General features: G+C 47.1%; 2 protein-coding genes across 9 annotated transcripts in view; one reads left to right on the top strand and one right to left on the bottom strand.

Moving 5' to 3' along the window:
- Positions 1-2,398: 2,398 nt before the first annotated feature.
- On the bottom strand, positions 2,399-14,766 carry ZFAND2B (zinc finger AN1-type containing 2B). Of its 6 annotated transcripts, none has more exons than XM_048483780.1 (10): positions 14,231-14,755; positions 13,944-14,036; positions 11,595-11,689; positions 9,002-9,133; positions 8,362-8,513; positions 7,353-7,457; positions 6,789-6,861; positions 5,808-5,884; positions 4,984-5,074; positions 2,399-4,235 (listed from the first exon to the last, which is right to left on the bottom strand). In XM_048483780.1, the coding sequence occupies exons 2-10, from the start codon at positions 13,996-13,998 to the stop codon at positions 4,197-4,199; spliced, it is 819 nt and encodes a 272-aa protein (XP_048339737.1). In that variant the 5' UTR covers positions 13,999-14,036; positions 14,231-14,755; the 3' UTR covers positions 2,399-4,196. The 6 variants fall into 6 exon arrangements, with proteins under 6 accessions (XP_048339737.1, XP_048339738.1, XP_048339741.1 ...); XM_048483781.1 differs by having other exon boundaries at positions 14,243-14,755; XM_048483784.1 differs by lacking the exon at positions 11,595-11,689 and having other exon boundaries at positions 14,243-14,754.
- Positions 14,446-15,119, top strand: part of TTLL4 (tubulin tyrosine ligase like 4) — a 36,009-nt gene continuing 35,335 nt past the window's right edge. For 2 of the 3 annotated variants that reach the window (XM_048483776.1, XM_048483775.1), the window contains exon 1: positions 14,447-14,885. The gene's annotated coding sequence lies outside the window, so the exon portion shown is untranslated. Of the gene's footprint in view, positions 14,886-15,119 lie in introns of all 3 variants that reach the window. The other variant, XM_048483778.1, reaches the window with a different exon arrangement.

Raw genomic sequence — 15,119 nt, 5'->3', positions numbered from 1 at the left:
AGGGCTAATGGGTTTATTGCAAGGTGCCATGAACTTTCCTCCAACAAACACAATAAACCAGTTAGCCTCTAAAGCGCCCTGCGGCTCTTTTGTCTTTTCACATCTAGAGATTACCATGGCCATTTTCCGAATAATTGAATGTTTGCCTCAATATTTAAATAGGGATTAGGAGAGGTTCTTGAGCACCGTATTCGGGCTTCTGTGGAGTCCCTTTAATCAGGGCACTCTTTGTGTTGCCCTTGTCTTGAATTTTTACTTTGTTTTATACCAGGTGACCTGAATCAGGGACTCATCTTTTCTGTCCAGTTCAGGCATCCGACAAAACATCTCATCAGCCTTATGAATGCCTATGGCACAAGAACTCAGTCAGGACGTTTTCCATAAGTAAATTCTACAAAAATAAAATTTAATCTTCAGGAAAGGTGCTTCTACCATTTCAGTAAATGCACTTGAGTGTTTTTCACAAGGGCCACTGGCAATCTCCCCAGGTACCCTTCTGAGAAGAGGTATTATACAGCTAGAGGCAAGGGAAGGCAGTATAGTATAGCTTATTATTTCACCAGATCTCAGAAGCTAAGCAAGGTCAGCACTCAGAAGGGAGACCACCAGAGAATGCTCTATTAAAGAAGGCAACGGCAAACCACTCTGCTTCTCACTTTCCTTGAAAGCCCTTGCTAGGTTGTCGAATAGTTGGCTGCGATTTGACAACACTCTGTGTGCGTTCTGTCAAGCTGCAGCTGACTGATGCTGACCCAAAGAGGCTTTGATAAGAAATGCTCAGAGGTGGTTTGCCATTGCTTGCCTCTGCGTCAAGACCCTGGTGTTTCTTGGAGATCTCCCATCCAAATACTTGCAAGGGTCAGGATTTAGAGTGTGTGACTGGCCCAAGGTCACCCAACAAGCTTCCATGGCACGAGTGAGAATTCAAACCTGGGTGTCCCAAATAGTCCAACATCTTAACCACTACAGCACACCAACTTAATCCCGGCTGAAAACTTCTCAATAAATAGCTCTACCCAGAGAAAAGAAGCCATATAGGCTCACTAAAAGAATCTTCAGATGGGAAGCTTCATGCTGAAATGTATTAAGGGAAGTAATAGGGGATTGTCCAACATGGTGGTGTTAAGAGCAATGGACTCTAATCTGGAAAACCAGGTTTGTTCCCCCACTCCTACACATGAAGCTTGCTGGGTGACCTTTGGCACAGTGCTCTTAGAACTTTCTCAGCCCCAGCTACCTCACAGCCTGTCTGTTGTGGGGAGAAGGCAATTGAAAGCTGCTTGGAGACTCTTTAAAGATAGAAAAAAGCAGAATATAAAAAAACCAACTGTTCTTCAAGCAGCTTCTGCATGTGCAACTGCCTAATTAACATATCCCTCAGCAGTAAACAAATCCCACTATTCCTTTACCTAGATGTTTCCCTACCTATTTCCAAACATCTGTGTCAAGACCACTGCAGCTATGGAATGTCTCCATATCTTTTAGGCCATACTTGTGCAACTTGTGACTTCTCAAGTGGAATGCAGCTCACCAGTTGTATATCATAACCTGCCAGGATCTTGGCAACCCATTTTTACAATCCTATCCCAGCCTAGGAAGGCAGCAAAACCAAGACGTCTTTCATTGGTCCTGCTGGGCTGTTGCATATAGTTGATGGCTGTGTTTGGTTTGGTGGTTCACATGTCATAAATGACTGTTTTAGACCAAAGTCATTTTCTGATTATCTTGCCAGCTAAGGTATGCCACCAGTGGCAGCTGTTGAGGCCATATCGCTGAACACACTTGCTTCATTATCAGGTAACACTTTTATTCTTTTAAAAGTGCCCACTGCTTTAATTGAGGTTTCTCCCTCTCCTAACCTCTGTCTCCCTACAGCTTTGAGGTAGGTTCAGACTTAGTAATTCAAAAGTAACAAGGCATTTTCTTAATCTGGCTATTTTCATAGGAAAGGCACAGAGGTATACAGATTCACCTTTCAGTCTAAATGAGGACATGAAGGACCAGTACAAACTTCAATGAGGCTTGAGGTGCTCAGCCTGTCTCTTCATTTCTGCTGATGATATGCTGGTTGATTTACTGTTGATTATTTGCTATGTGCAAGAAAAGCCAGGATGGAGTTTATTTCTAATTAAACCACATTTTAAAAAAGCAACCATATCACATTTTCTGTTTTTGAAAAAAAATTACCTTACAGGGAGAGGTGGATGCAATATAAGCATACTAAAGATTACGCACAATCTCTTTAAAACGAATGGCAACCATACTTCTCACACACTGTTAAAACCATGGGTTAATTTCAGGGGTAGCAATCTGGCAATGTCTTCTCTTGTAATTGTTGTGGAGGCTTCTTACTCACTGGCAAGTCATCAAAGGCACAAGGACTCAAGAGGAATCAGTCTTATACCAGGATCATCTAAGTTTATTTAAATCTTGTGTTCTGTTTCAAAGTATGACACTCCCAAACTCTGCTTTTGCAAAAGATGGATAATAAATATTTCATTCAATAATTGCCAGCCCTTCTTCTGGAATGCCTTCTTAACAACTTAAGAATGCACCTCAGCCCTCCTCTAGTCTAAGTGATTCTACTTAGTATTTGTGCACATGTATAAAGAGACACAAGTAGAAATGTGGATCTCATCTTTAAGCAGCTGCAGTTCTATTGTGCAAAAGGGAGGTAGCCAGCGATAGGTTTCCGTGAAAATTTCAGATTATACTCCTTGGGGGGGAAAAAGGATCCACATAGTTGCAAAATACCATCTTTGGTTTACTACTATCGTTTGTGATGTGTGTAGATTCAGAAAGCAAACAAAAAACTCCTAAGAATGCCAAATGAGAACCTTGACAATTGCACTGATTTGAATCTCCACATCCTGGGTCAAGTTACACCAATATTACTCTATATGAATTAACCCCTATATCAACTGCTGAACTATTTGCCAGAGTAACCCCAACCTAAACATTGCCACCACCAGCCCTCATTCAAGGATGGATGATCTTGAATGGAAAAAGTGACAAAAAAGAGAGGCAACAGTGTGCAAATTTATTGGCTCCCACCAGCATTCTACAATGCCCTTTCCTCACTCTAACCCTATAAGTGACCCAGCAAAGGCACGGAATACTGGATGGAGAGGTGCCCCTCTAAGCAGACTGTAACGAGATGCCAATCAGCACCGCAGGCTAACTGAGTTGGACGTCCGCGGCTGTGAAAGACAGGGTGCCTGCATGAAGCATGTATCAGACAGAGAGACAAACAAGTAGACAGACATTCCAAATGGCCACTGAGGTATCGGCACCACGTTTGGGGCTGGCCAGCTGTGCTGGATGCAAGTTATAGAAGCTGGCCATCTACTGAAAGTGAGCAGATCCCCATCCCCTACCACTACAGGGCTACCAGACGGCCACTCCAAGGCTGATCTTTGGCAGACTTTGCAACAGGAGGCTAAGCATCAGGGTCCTGGCTGGCAGAGCAGTAGAGAAAAGATGAATCATCATCTGCCAGCAGGGAAAGGGTTTACACAGGACAGGCAGTGGAGATGGTTCCCTTGGCTTGCAGCATGGGAGAGACTCACACTGCATTGTGCTTCCATTACCTAAACACTCCTGCTGCTGAAACAGCTAAGTGTGCAAGTGTCAGACAACCAGTATGACAACAGCACAGGGAAGACCCTTCCCTTTTAAACAGAGGGGTAGATCTAAGCCCAGCAGCACCAAGAATGAAGAGGGAACCCCTCACTATAAAAGCATTTAGCACCACCTGCTGTCCAACCATGGGACTACCACAGAGGAAAGAGAGGCCCCAAGAATTGTTCCGGCAAACTCCATGAACACACCCAACTCAGGAAAAGTTTGAGGCCTAACTCAATTGATGCCAATGATACCAGTCAGTCCATTCTTTTCTCCTCTGTGACTTGCTACCCATGGTTCTGGCAGGGGGGCTACTATGTCAAAGTTATCATTTCTCCCTCCACGCGGTGGCAGAAACATTGACGCCATCTGCCCCAGAAGGCTTAACATGATCACAGTGCAACAGGTACCACCGCTGTGTGGCTAAAGATGCTCTGGGAGGGCAGAGATGCAGCCTTTGGTCAGTTGTTAGTAGCCCTGAGGGATCAGCAGAGATGACAACCCTTGAAAGTACAGAAGAGAGAGCCATTGTGGAGAGGAGCAGGTCTCATGCTGACAGGCACTCTTTGCACTCAAGAGAGGCAACAGTTGGACAGCTTTGTGCTTCGACCCTAGATCAGAAACAAATGAAGGGAGAGAACAGTCAGAAAGAGAGTGAATTCTCTCCACTCCCACTAGAATGAAACAGCAGCCTCTCATGCCACATATACAAGCTCACAGCGTTCTAATGTTGCCTTAATCACCCAGCAGAACTACTGCCCCTGCACCTCTATACTCACAATAGCTAAAGTAGACTAAAATTCCCTGATTCGCAGGAAAAAAATTTGATTTGTAAAATTCTGTCAAGCCATTATGGCAAATAGCTACTCAGAGACCCATCCTCAGTGAATTGGTCTAATCCAGTGGTCTGCAACCTGAGGCTTTCCAGATTTTCATGGACTACAATTCCCATCAGCCCAATTGGCCATGCTGGCAGGGGCTGATGGGATTTGTAGTCCATGAACATCTGGAGAGCCGCAGCCCCTTTGAAAGGCACCCTTATGGCTGATAAGAGGTAACAGCTTCTCACACATAAAGGCAACTGGAAAGCTCAGGCAGACTCAACAAGGCTAACATCCTACCCAGCAGAACTTCTATCATCCTGGGTACTGCTGGGAGAAGATCCAGGGGTGGCAAAACCACCAGTTTCTCACTGGACTCCAATAAGTGGATTAGCTTTGTTTTGGATGCCTCTGCAGGCCTAATCACAGATTCCCCAAACAAATCACTCTCATATTCCCAAAACAAAGCCTCCACCAATATTCTAAGGCTGTGCCCAGGACCGAGAGGCCCATCCAAGGGAACCCTCTGTGTGCTCACCTGTTGTTGTTGTTGTTGCTGTTGTCGCCGGTATTCCTCCTCACTGGCTGCCAGGGCCTGAGCCAGTGCCAGATCTTCCTCCTCCTGGATGCTGTTCCAGACAGAGACTGGGTGAGTCAGACCTGCTGTGCAATTAAGATTCCTCCCCCTGCGCTTTGGCACATCAATCTCAATACAGGGAACACACTCCACAGCAAGAATGAGGAGCACACATGCTGGAGATCTGTCTACAGAGCCACCCTGACATATATATTTAGCCTCAAAAATTTGCTGGGAGGGGTCTAGATCAGCACTGAAATGTGCATGGAGCTGGGGGTTAACTCCAACCCAGCTCATTTTCTTGATAAAATCTGGCTCCCCAATGATGAAAAGGAGGAGAAAAGACAGCTGCTGTAGAAGAATCTACCTAAAATAGTGGGAGTGGAGTGAGTTGATCAAGGAAACTGATCAAACTTCAATCTATTTCATGCCCCCCTGCAGATGCTTTTTGAGGCAAAAACTACACATCAAGGGATCTACTGAACTATGCATCCCCAGCACCACGAGTAGTTTGGCCCCTGGCTTGCTCATGCGAGGAAGCAGAGGTGAAATGCAGAAGCCCTCCCCCTCCCGCTGCAACAGAGCTAATGCCCATCAGAGGCCTGGAGAACTGGACCTGAAATGTCAAGAGCCACTCAGTGGACCAGAAGCAGCCTAACCATGCAGCAGTTCAAATAGAACTGGGTATCCTTCTACCCCCAGCCTGCCAGACCTCACACATGTGAAGCCTGGGTGAAGACCTACAGTCAGGTGGTCTCCCAGGGGTAAGGGCTACTGCATTGTACCTGCAGGGCTGTGGTTGGTTGGACACTGTTTCTGCCAGGGACATTTCCAAGGCTCGTTGCAGGGCCTCCTCCTCGCTCTGAAAAAAAGACAAAAACACAGTCCTGCTAACAGTCTGCCTGGATACTTTTTACTGCCTACAGGGCTGTACAGACACAAAACTGGGACACTGATTTTTTTGTTACCCTTAGAGCCCATGCACTGACCTGGAGAGCCCAGGCTAGTCTGATCTTGTGAGATCTCAGAAGCTAAGAAGGGTCTACCCTACCCTCCCATTTGTATGGGAGACCTTCAAGGAATATCAGGGTTATGAAGAGAAAGCAGGCATGTTGGAGTTTACCATACAGAGAAGTGGCTAACACACTGTTTAAAAGGATAAAAGGTAAGTGTTTACTGGGAACTACATTTAGGATAGGAAAGAAGAAAAGATAGCATGCTGCTATCTTGCTAGCTAGGAAGAGTCTCTGCAACTAACATTCAAAAAGAAGCAGGATATCAGACCTGAGAGTTATCAGTCTAAGGATAGACAAGAGGTGACACAAAAGGACGAAGGGATCACTAACTTTACAGCCCTCTCTAGCTGACTGCTTGCCCACCTCTTGCTGGGTCTTCTTCTCAGTTCCTTTGCACATTAGACATTGCTACATCCAACAAGGCAATGGCAAGCCGCCTCTGAACGTCTCTTGCCTTGAAAACCCCACCAGGGGTGAAATAAATCAGGTTTCATTGTTCTTCAGGTTGCAATCTTAAGTCAAGAAATATGCATTTTTGGTAATTCTGATTCCTTATAGCCTCCATTCCATTATCTGATTTCTATTTTTCCCCCTGAAGACGTTTGAAGCTGAGTTGGGTTAGGTCTGATGCAATGATCATTACTCATTCTGCAGGAGAACGGAATGCATGTGTGTGGAAGCTGCTCTCCAGTGCCAATCATCTATTGACAAAGGGAATTTAAGTGTCCAGCTTGGGGGGCCATCACTTACCAATCCATTCTGTAGGGCAACAGCTGGAGGTGGTGTGCTGCGGGGCTGGGGGGCACTGGCCATTTCACTGGCTCTGCATGTAAAGGAGAGAAGAGGGGTCAACCAGCACAAATCATGCACACACCAATTGGGGAGGGAACTCACTGGGATGATTCACTACTGCCCAACATGGCACAAAACAAGGCCAACACTCCTGTGCTTGAGAGGTCACTGGGTTCTGTGGGATTTTTGGGTCTCAAAAAGGCAGAAAGAGTGTCTGAAATGAAATCTGGTTTTACACCAGATGCAGATGCTGCAATGAGTCACTGTTAGATAGGCTCTAGCCAAACGTTACAGAAGAGAAACAAGAGGGATCGTTAATGTTATGATATCTTCTGAGAGTTCTATAAGCGGTAGCTACAGAAATAACCTAGGGAAAGCATCGGCCTCTGTGCCTCGTCTGTTGGCGGTCTAGGATAACTGTGTGAAACAGGATGCTTGAACGCTGGTCTGATCCAGCAGGGCTCTTTCTTATGTTCAGGAAGACAGGTTACGGAAAGATGGAGATATGGGTTGTTTTGATACCTGCTGGAGGTCGGTGGGCTTGAAACAGATCTCTTGGCCCCACTGATAGGTGTGGTGCATACAGGTGCTTTGGTTGACTTTTGAGCTCTATCAATGGCCGCATGCCTGCAGCAAGAAGCACAGCTCTCAGTAACAAAGCAGGGACAACAGCCTCATCACCAAACCCTTCCCCACCACCACCCTTGAGGAACACCTGTGCTACACTTTGTTCAACATAAAGAACAAAGTGCAGTCCTGCACTCTTTGGTGGAAGTCACAACAACGTGATTCCACTATTCAAAGAAGTGAAGTTTCTCTTGTGGCATTTTAAAATGTTATTTCTGTGTCACTTGTGTCTAAACCATTATTTCCCACGCCGTTAAGCTTAGCAGTTTATAAAATAGCATTTATATTGCCCCAGATGGCTGTTATCAGGACTTGGCTTCTTTGTAAAGTCTCCCTGTGATGGGAAAGAAAATGGTGGGCACAACTTTACAAACAAGCCAAGTCTTGTGAACAGCCGTCCAGGGTGATAGAAATGCTATTGTATCAAAGTGCTAAGTTTAACAGTGCAGATAATAATGTTTTAGATGCAAGTGGTGCTGAAGTAACATTTTAAATCGCTGCAAGAGAATTGGAAGAGGAGAAGGCAGCAGGCACTAGGACCCAACGGAGCATTCAAGCAGAAAAGAGGTCCAGGAAGATGAGGTGGATTTATCCACACACCTCCTTGGTTCTTTATGTTGAAAAGGGTATACTTCTGTGCATGTCATTATCAACTCATCTGAGTTGCAGATACAGCTAGCTGAGCAAATGTCAGGCACATTCACAAAATTAGACAAAAAACCATGTTGCTATCAATCCCAGAATATTTTCACAAAGCAGTCTGAACAATCAAGGATGGAGAAGGTATAAAACCCCTGACCAAAGACATGCACCAAGATCACCAGATCTGTGAGTACATGGATGCACCCCCCGCACCCCCCTCCCAAACAGAGTCTGCCCAGGATAGCCCCAGTTCTGCCTTTACCCTGCCTTGGAGAGTGGCTGGCTACCTCCAGCACAGTCATGATCCAGTGGGTGTCGGTGCTTGAGGCAGAAGTTGCCGTGACATTGGTCACAAACAACCTTCATCATCTCCCGCTGCTTGCAGCCAGGCCGCTGACACTTGTTGGTGAAGATCTAGACAGACAGATGCAGCTGTGACTGAGAAAGAACCAGGAAACAAGAAGCACCTGCCTGCTTTGCACCCAGGAGACTGGGAAGCTTTCCAACCCCAGGGACAGAAAAATGGCCCTTGAATACACACTACCCTTAACCTTGCACTTTGAACCTGCTGGGTTCTCATTCAGCTCTCAGATAACGAAAAGCATTTTGTAGCCTAAGAGATACACCCTAGTTCTCACATGTAACTTTCTCCTGCTGTCACAGCTTTTCCAATGACCTCAGTTTTTGGCTGATCACCCCTCTGTCACAGTCCCACTCGTGGGGCCATGCTGTGCACTGCTCCTCAGAGATGTTTCAGAACTCACTGGGGTCCAGCTGCAATCAACTAACTGCCCTCACTCACCACATGCAAACCTCACACTGGCAGGAGATTCAGGCTTCAGATATATCTGATTCTGGTGGGCTAAGAGCAAAGTTCCACCACAGGCAGTTACGCTTCCTACCTTGCGCTTACGCTGAGCTGGGTCCGATTTGCAGTCTTGGTCAATGTGTGTGCCCACCACAATATCAGGCATCTCTCCTCGCTTCACAGGAATGGGCATGCTGCAGAGCGGGCACACCGGGACCTGCACATCCTGGGGACACAGAGGCCGAGCTGGTGTCATGGGACATTCTCTTCAGATATTCAGTATACCCTAGTGAATTAGGTTGCTACCAAACAAACAGCCCCAACAAAAGGATTTTCAGATTATACTCCAGCTCTGACTCTGAGAAGCCTCAGAGGGGAGATCCAAAGTTTTAGGACAGCTACTAAGACAGCCTCTGTGCACACCATTCTTTTATGGAGTTGATGCAGAGATAAAATTAATGTTAGCAGTTGCTAATCATTTCCTTATTTTAAGGGTACTTTGTTGTTGCTTTAGCAAAACCCATCCTTTAATATAAGCTGGGCTTGCCATCATTCCCACCAGCGTTCAGCTTCTATTATCTAACTGACTTTCAGTCCCCAGCCCTAGCTCAGCACTGAACCAAGAAGGGAGATCACAAGGCCCGAGTCAGACGGGATGGAAAGGGTGTCGAGATAGCACCAAAGCTCAGGTCTTCAGATGTTTTGCTCCAGTGATCTAAACCACATCAAGTTAGAGGTGGAACAAAGACCACTGTAAGAGGAGACTGGGAATCAATACATGATACACAGTATAACGCAAGACACCGTGTCCGTGATTGATTTCCAAGCAGAGGTTAACATTTAAGGCAACGGCAATTTCACATTAAAGTTAGGAACTCCCAGCAGCCAGGGGCATTGCAAAGTAGCCACACTCTCAACTCTGTTTACCAAACAGAGAAGATGGAGAAAGGGTAGTGATTGGCTCGGGAATCAACGGGATTAGATTTTCTGATCTATGCACCATTACAGACATAAGGTAATCTTTTCTTCTAGTTAGTAACTAGATCCTGTTTTTTCCAACCACTTTTCACCAGCTACAATGACACATCCCTATATTAACTGGCATATTGATTAATTTGAAGTCAAACCTATTCAGGTTGTTCTGGGTTTAGCCTGGTTTTGGGATCAAGTTTTATTCAATTTCCTGCTTTTGACTGGCCGGTAACTGGAGAGTCATACCAAACTTGATTTGATTGGTTTTTCGTGAAGTAGAACCAAAGTGAACCATTATTTGAAAATGTCTGCTGAATGTGTTGACTCCTCTGAAATTTGTTCAAATAATCACAAGATTGAACTTTTATCATTTCAACCTATTTTGGGACTCAAATTAATTGCTCCAAAACCAAGGAAAACATGAGCTACAATGTTAGCAAATTGGCAGCAAATGATTGTAGAAGGCAGAAAGTGACTCAGTCATCAGGTGGAAAGGGTCTGGGTTCTGGGCTACCAATCTTGATCCTCCTTGATCTGAGACTGCAAATACCTTAGCAGACCAGGTGCTCAGGAGCAGCAGCAGCAGAAGGCCATTGCTTTCACATCCTGCATGTGAGCTCCCAAAGGCACCTGGTGGGCCACTGCGAGTAGCAGAATGCTGGACTAGATGGACTCTGTTCTGATCCAGCAGGCTAGTTCTTATGTCCGTATGTCCTCCAGGCTACACTCCACCTGTTACCAGTTCCACCACATGACTGTTTCAGACACAATGGTGGTTGAGAAGCACCTCTTCATGGCAATGACCACCCGGGCATAGCCTTCAAGGCAGTGAGCAAGGGTCCTTGAGAATCACTTGCCAGTAGCGGGGCAAACCCGATGCTTCCACAGGTTAAGTGAACCATCTCAAAAGTGTAGCCATCAAGGCCCATCAGGAAAGTTTTGGAATCTAATTGCCTCTATGAAGCTCAAACAGTAGACCAACCTAGCTGATTCCTACCAGACAGAGAGAGAACACAGGATGGCCTTTAAAAGGTGATAATCATAATTGTACGTAAAGCTACCACATCTGGCCTAGAGTCTACACTGACTGGAAGCAGCAGTTTCTCAGGCAGAGATCTTTAACATCACCTGCTACTTGATCTTTAAATGGGAAAGCCATGGAATGAAACTGGAAGCTTCTGTATGCCAAGCAAGACGCTCCACCACTCAGCTATGGTCTTCCACAGCGTGGGCTTGATTCCACATTTTCAACTGCTACCTACAAGGGTGATTTTCACCATTCGTTTTCTCTGTCACCAGACCTCCAACTGCCCCCTCATGGCAGCATTTGAAGGGGCACTGGGAACTGCTCTGGGAAAGAGAGTCAGTCATTTGCAGTGGGATCCAAGCTCACATCAACAGTGATTTCTTCAGACCACTGTCAAAGTGTGTAGCATCTTATGGACCATTTGCCATCTGAGACAGACATGCAGTTATTGTAAAGATCAGAACCTCCTGAGATACCATGAACAGTACTATTTTACAACCAAAGTTTTAGACTCCCATCTTTCTAGCCTTCCCTAAAACTGCAGGCCAACAGCTTTCTCCACAGCAAGATAATTCCAGTCTGTTGCTCTTTGGGCAGAATGGGAACAATGCATTTAATGAATGCCGGATGTAGTCAACTGGAACCCAGACTGTCAAGGCCAAATTCTGTCTTCTCCAGTTTCACTTACCTTTTTGTAAGCTGAAGTGCAATTGTGATGGGCATAGGCAACATGGTTGGTGCAAAATAGCTGCCCGCAAGCATCACACTTCAAGGGAAGAAAGTCTGGGAGCAGGAAAGGACAGGATGGCAACATGAGAAAGAGCCGTAACAGTCTTCCATGCAACCCTCTAACAGACAACCCAAGTATTCTACTAAATACAGTAACAATGGAATTGCCAGGTTTCCTTTATTTTAAGGGCAAATGCCTTGTTTCAGTTCCCAAGAACTTAATGGGCACACAAGAAACAGTGTGGATATAGAAGAAGAAGTCATAGTTACTAATGACCATAATGAAATTAAAAGTAATACCACCAAAAAAAGTCAGAAACAGGATCCAGCCTATCCACTGCCCCTTGCTCCCCTTCTGCCCCCTGGCTGTGGAGTGCCTCTTAATATCTGATTCATGCACCCTTGTTGCCAGCAGGGTTTGTAAACAAAACTACAGAAATGTTTTTTATAAAATGGGAAGGTTGGAGAAGCACACAGAGTAATATCAAGATGCAGAAACCACTAGAGCAGGGGTCTGCAGCCCACGGCTCCGGAGCTGCATGCAGCTCTTTCAGCCTTATACTGCGGCTCCGAGTGGCCTGGAGGTTGGAGGGTGGTGTGGGCGTGCCCCTCCAGTCATCCGGAGCAGGGCTGGAAGGAAAGGTGAGTGGAGGGGCCCAACCGGAGGCGGCTCTGTGCATGAGGGCACGCTTTTCGCATCCCCTCCACTCACCTCCCCTTCCAGCGCCGCTCTGGAGGGACATGTCCATGCTGCCCTCCAGCCCCTGGAGGTTGGAGGGTAGCATGGGCGTGTCCCTCCAGAGCAGCCACCATCCCCCTTCTGCCTCACGGAGCAGGCAGCTGCCTGCTCCATCGGGCAGAGGGGGTTTCCCTGCCCAGTGCCTCCGCCTCCCAGCGCTGGAAGGAAAGGTGAGTGGAAGGGCCGAACCGGAGGCGGTTCTGTGTGGAGCCGCCTTGGTAGATCTTCAGGGCAGTGGAAAACAGGTCCAAGTGGCTCTTTGGGTGGTAAAGGTTGCCAACCCCTGCACTAGAGAATCAGATTGCAGGTGGTCAAGTCTGTGAAAAATCTGGTACAAAGTGAAAAACCACCAATACTCTATGCTTATACATGAGCAGAACAACTTCTAAACATTGGTAAGCTATCCCATTTATCACTTTTTTATCCCACCCTTCCTCCTTGGAGATCAGGATAGTGTACATGGTCCTTACTTCCTCCATTTTACCCTCACAGTAACTCTCTGAGGTAGGTCTGGATGACAGGCAATTAGTGCAAGGTAACCCTGATCATGACCAATTGTGAATTTCAGTGTGGGTCTCCCCAGGTCTAGCCCAACATTTTAACTACTCATTAAACTGACTCTCAACAAATTTCTCCTTCAATTTAAGATAGTGTCTAGGTGTATTTACAGGTTTGCACCCCTAAAAATTTGCATCTCACCCCAATATACTATGCAGCATCTGATAGAGATTATCAGTACTCAAGCCACACCCAGAAATCTGGATCTTTATCACAGTGGATTAACTATATATTGGCATTATGGGGTGCAGTCTCTGATGCCTGAAGCACGTAATATCCACTGTTATTACTACATAACAGCTAAGAAACCTCTGCACTGAACTGTACCTTGCACATATATTGGGGATCCCAGAAACTAGCAAGGTTAGTATTATTATGATGGTGAAACAGGCTACAGAGCCCCCCTCTGAAATTCTTGACTACTTGTTTCCCTTGATGCTTACCAAAACACAAAATGGCTACAAGAACAAGTCTGAACACACCAACACAAGTGTCTGCCTGGTAAAGGCCTCTGATAACACAATCTTGTACACAGCTCTCAAATCCACCCAAGGTTTGTTTTACCAGCTCACTGTTTGCAGGTTATCCCTCTTTTGTATCCAGCTTTTACTTGGGTTCAAAACGTGTCCTTTGGGGGCAGTGTAGGTATCAGATTTGCTCTGCATCAGAACCTGAGAAGCCCCCCCTCCCCCTTCACCATGGCAGATCCTAGGAGGCCACTTCACACAAGGAGACCCCGAGAGTCCAGGCTCCCTTGCTTTCTGCTACAAATCACTCACGCGCCCACTACCGAGGAGAAAACAGAACAATCCTCACTTCTAGCCTCCCCTTCCACCAATATACAACTGGGAAGTTGATGTCAGGAGCCATGATTCTCCCTCCCCCACCCCCACCCTAGATTTTGACGGGTGTTGCCTGGGCTAGCAGCGCATTACCAAAAGCCTTGCCCGAAGCCCAGTCCCTCAGAGGACAAAGCAAGCAAAGGACGGGTTAGCAAAGAAAGATTCCTACCGAGGCGCTTGCAGGACGGCTCCGAGCAGTGAGCCCCTAAATCGGGGAACTCCATGGCGCCACTCGTGGAGCTGGACTGAGTGGAAATCCTACCTGTAGGGTAGAAAACAAAATGAGAGAGCTAGAGATCAGAGCACAGGAGAGAAAATGTCACCACCACAGGAGGAGATGCAACTGCACCCGCGGGGGAGAGGCGAAGGAAGGGGAGGAGCTTCAACACCTATGGGTGGCTGAAACAGTACGGAAAGGGAGAAGCTACGGCAATTAGATAAAGGGCAGGTACATTCCTGATGAATTACATGGGAGGATAAGCACAGTCGCCCGCCACGGGCAAGAAAGCCGACCAGGTTCCAAAGCAGCAGACAAGCTGAAGCTCCGCCTTCTCTGCTGCAAACAAGGAAACCTGAGCTGGGTTCACCACACCCACTTCCGCTCTCGGGCTCGATGACGTCATTCTGTAATGACCACACCAACAAGGCCTCAGGGAATTAGATGACTAGCCCCGCCCATCCTGTTTTCCGATCCCACCACCCCTTTCCGCCGCTCAGGGAAGGCGCCGGTCTTGCCTTCAGCCCTTCGGCATTTTGGGAAATGTAGTACGAGGCGCTTAGCCTAGTAAAAGCCGGTGCTGTTTAATGGCATTTTTTTTTTTTGCCGCTAGAGTGCGCTGTATGCCGGGAGTTCCAGAGGCAGCACGGGGCGGCGAGGGACGGGCTTTGTAGTCTTCAGGTTGCGCGTTCGCCGCCCTTTTCTTATGCCAGGCATAGTCGAATTCCGCCCTGTGTCTGTCACGCGCCCTGTTAACAGGGCGATGGCGGGCGAGCGCACGCGCGCTCTAGAAACCGCTCCACGCGGTGTTGTGGCCCCGCCTTGGGCGGAAGTGTTTCCGTGGTAACGGCGGGCGGTTCGGGACGGTGGGGGCCACCGCCCGCCCTGAAGCCGGTAAGTTAGGAGGGTTTTTTTGTTTACTTTGCTCCTACTAAACAACCTTACGGGTCGCTTCCCCTTCCCCTCCTGTCCTTTTTCACCAGGGCAATGAGCTCCCCCTAAAGCCTGAGCCTGCCCTGCTCTGGGGTCAGGGTGAAGTGCCGGGCTTTGGAGGCTTTCCCTTCCTCCTCAGGGGGCCACCACGATGTTCCGGGGTGGGTGGGGAACAGGACGGGTCCGAAGTAAACG

Source organism: Sphaerodactylus townsendi, linkage group LG02 (assembly GCF_021028975.2).
Source record: "Sphaerodactylus townsendi isolate TG3544 linkage group LG02, MPM_Stown_v2.3, whole genome shotgun sequence".
Lineage (NCBI taxonomy): Eukaryota > Metazoa > Chordata > Lepidosauria > Squamata > Sphaerodactylidae > Sphaerodactylus > Sphaerodactylus townsendi.
The sequence above is the reverse complement of the archived record's forward strand: the minus strand, read 5'-3'. Positions and strand labels throughout refer to the sequence as shown.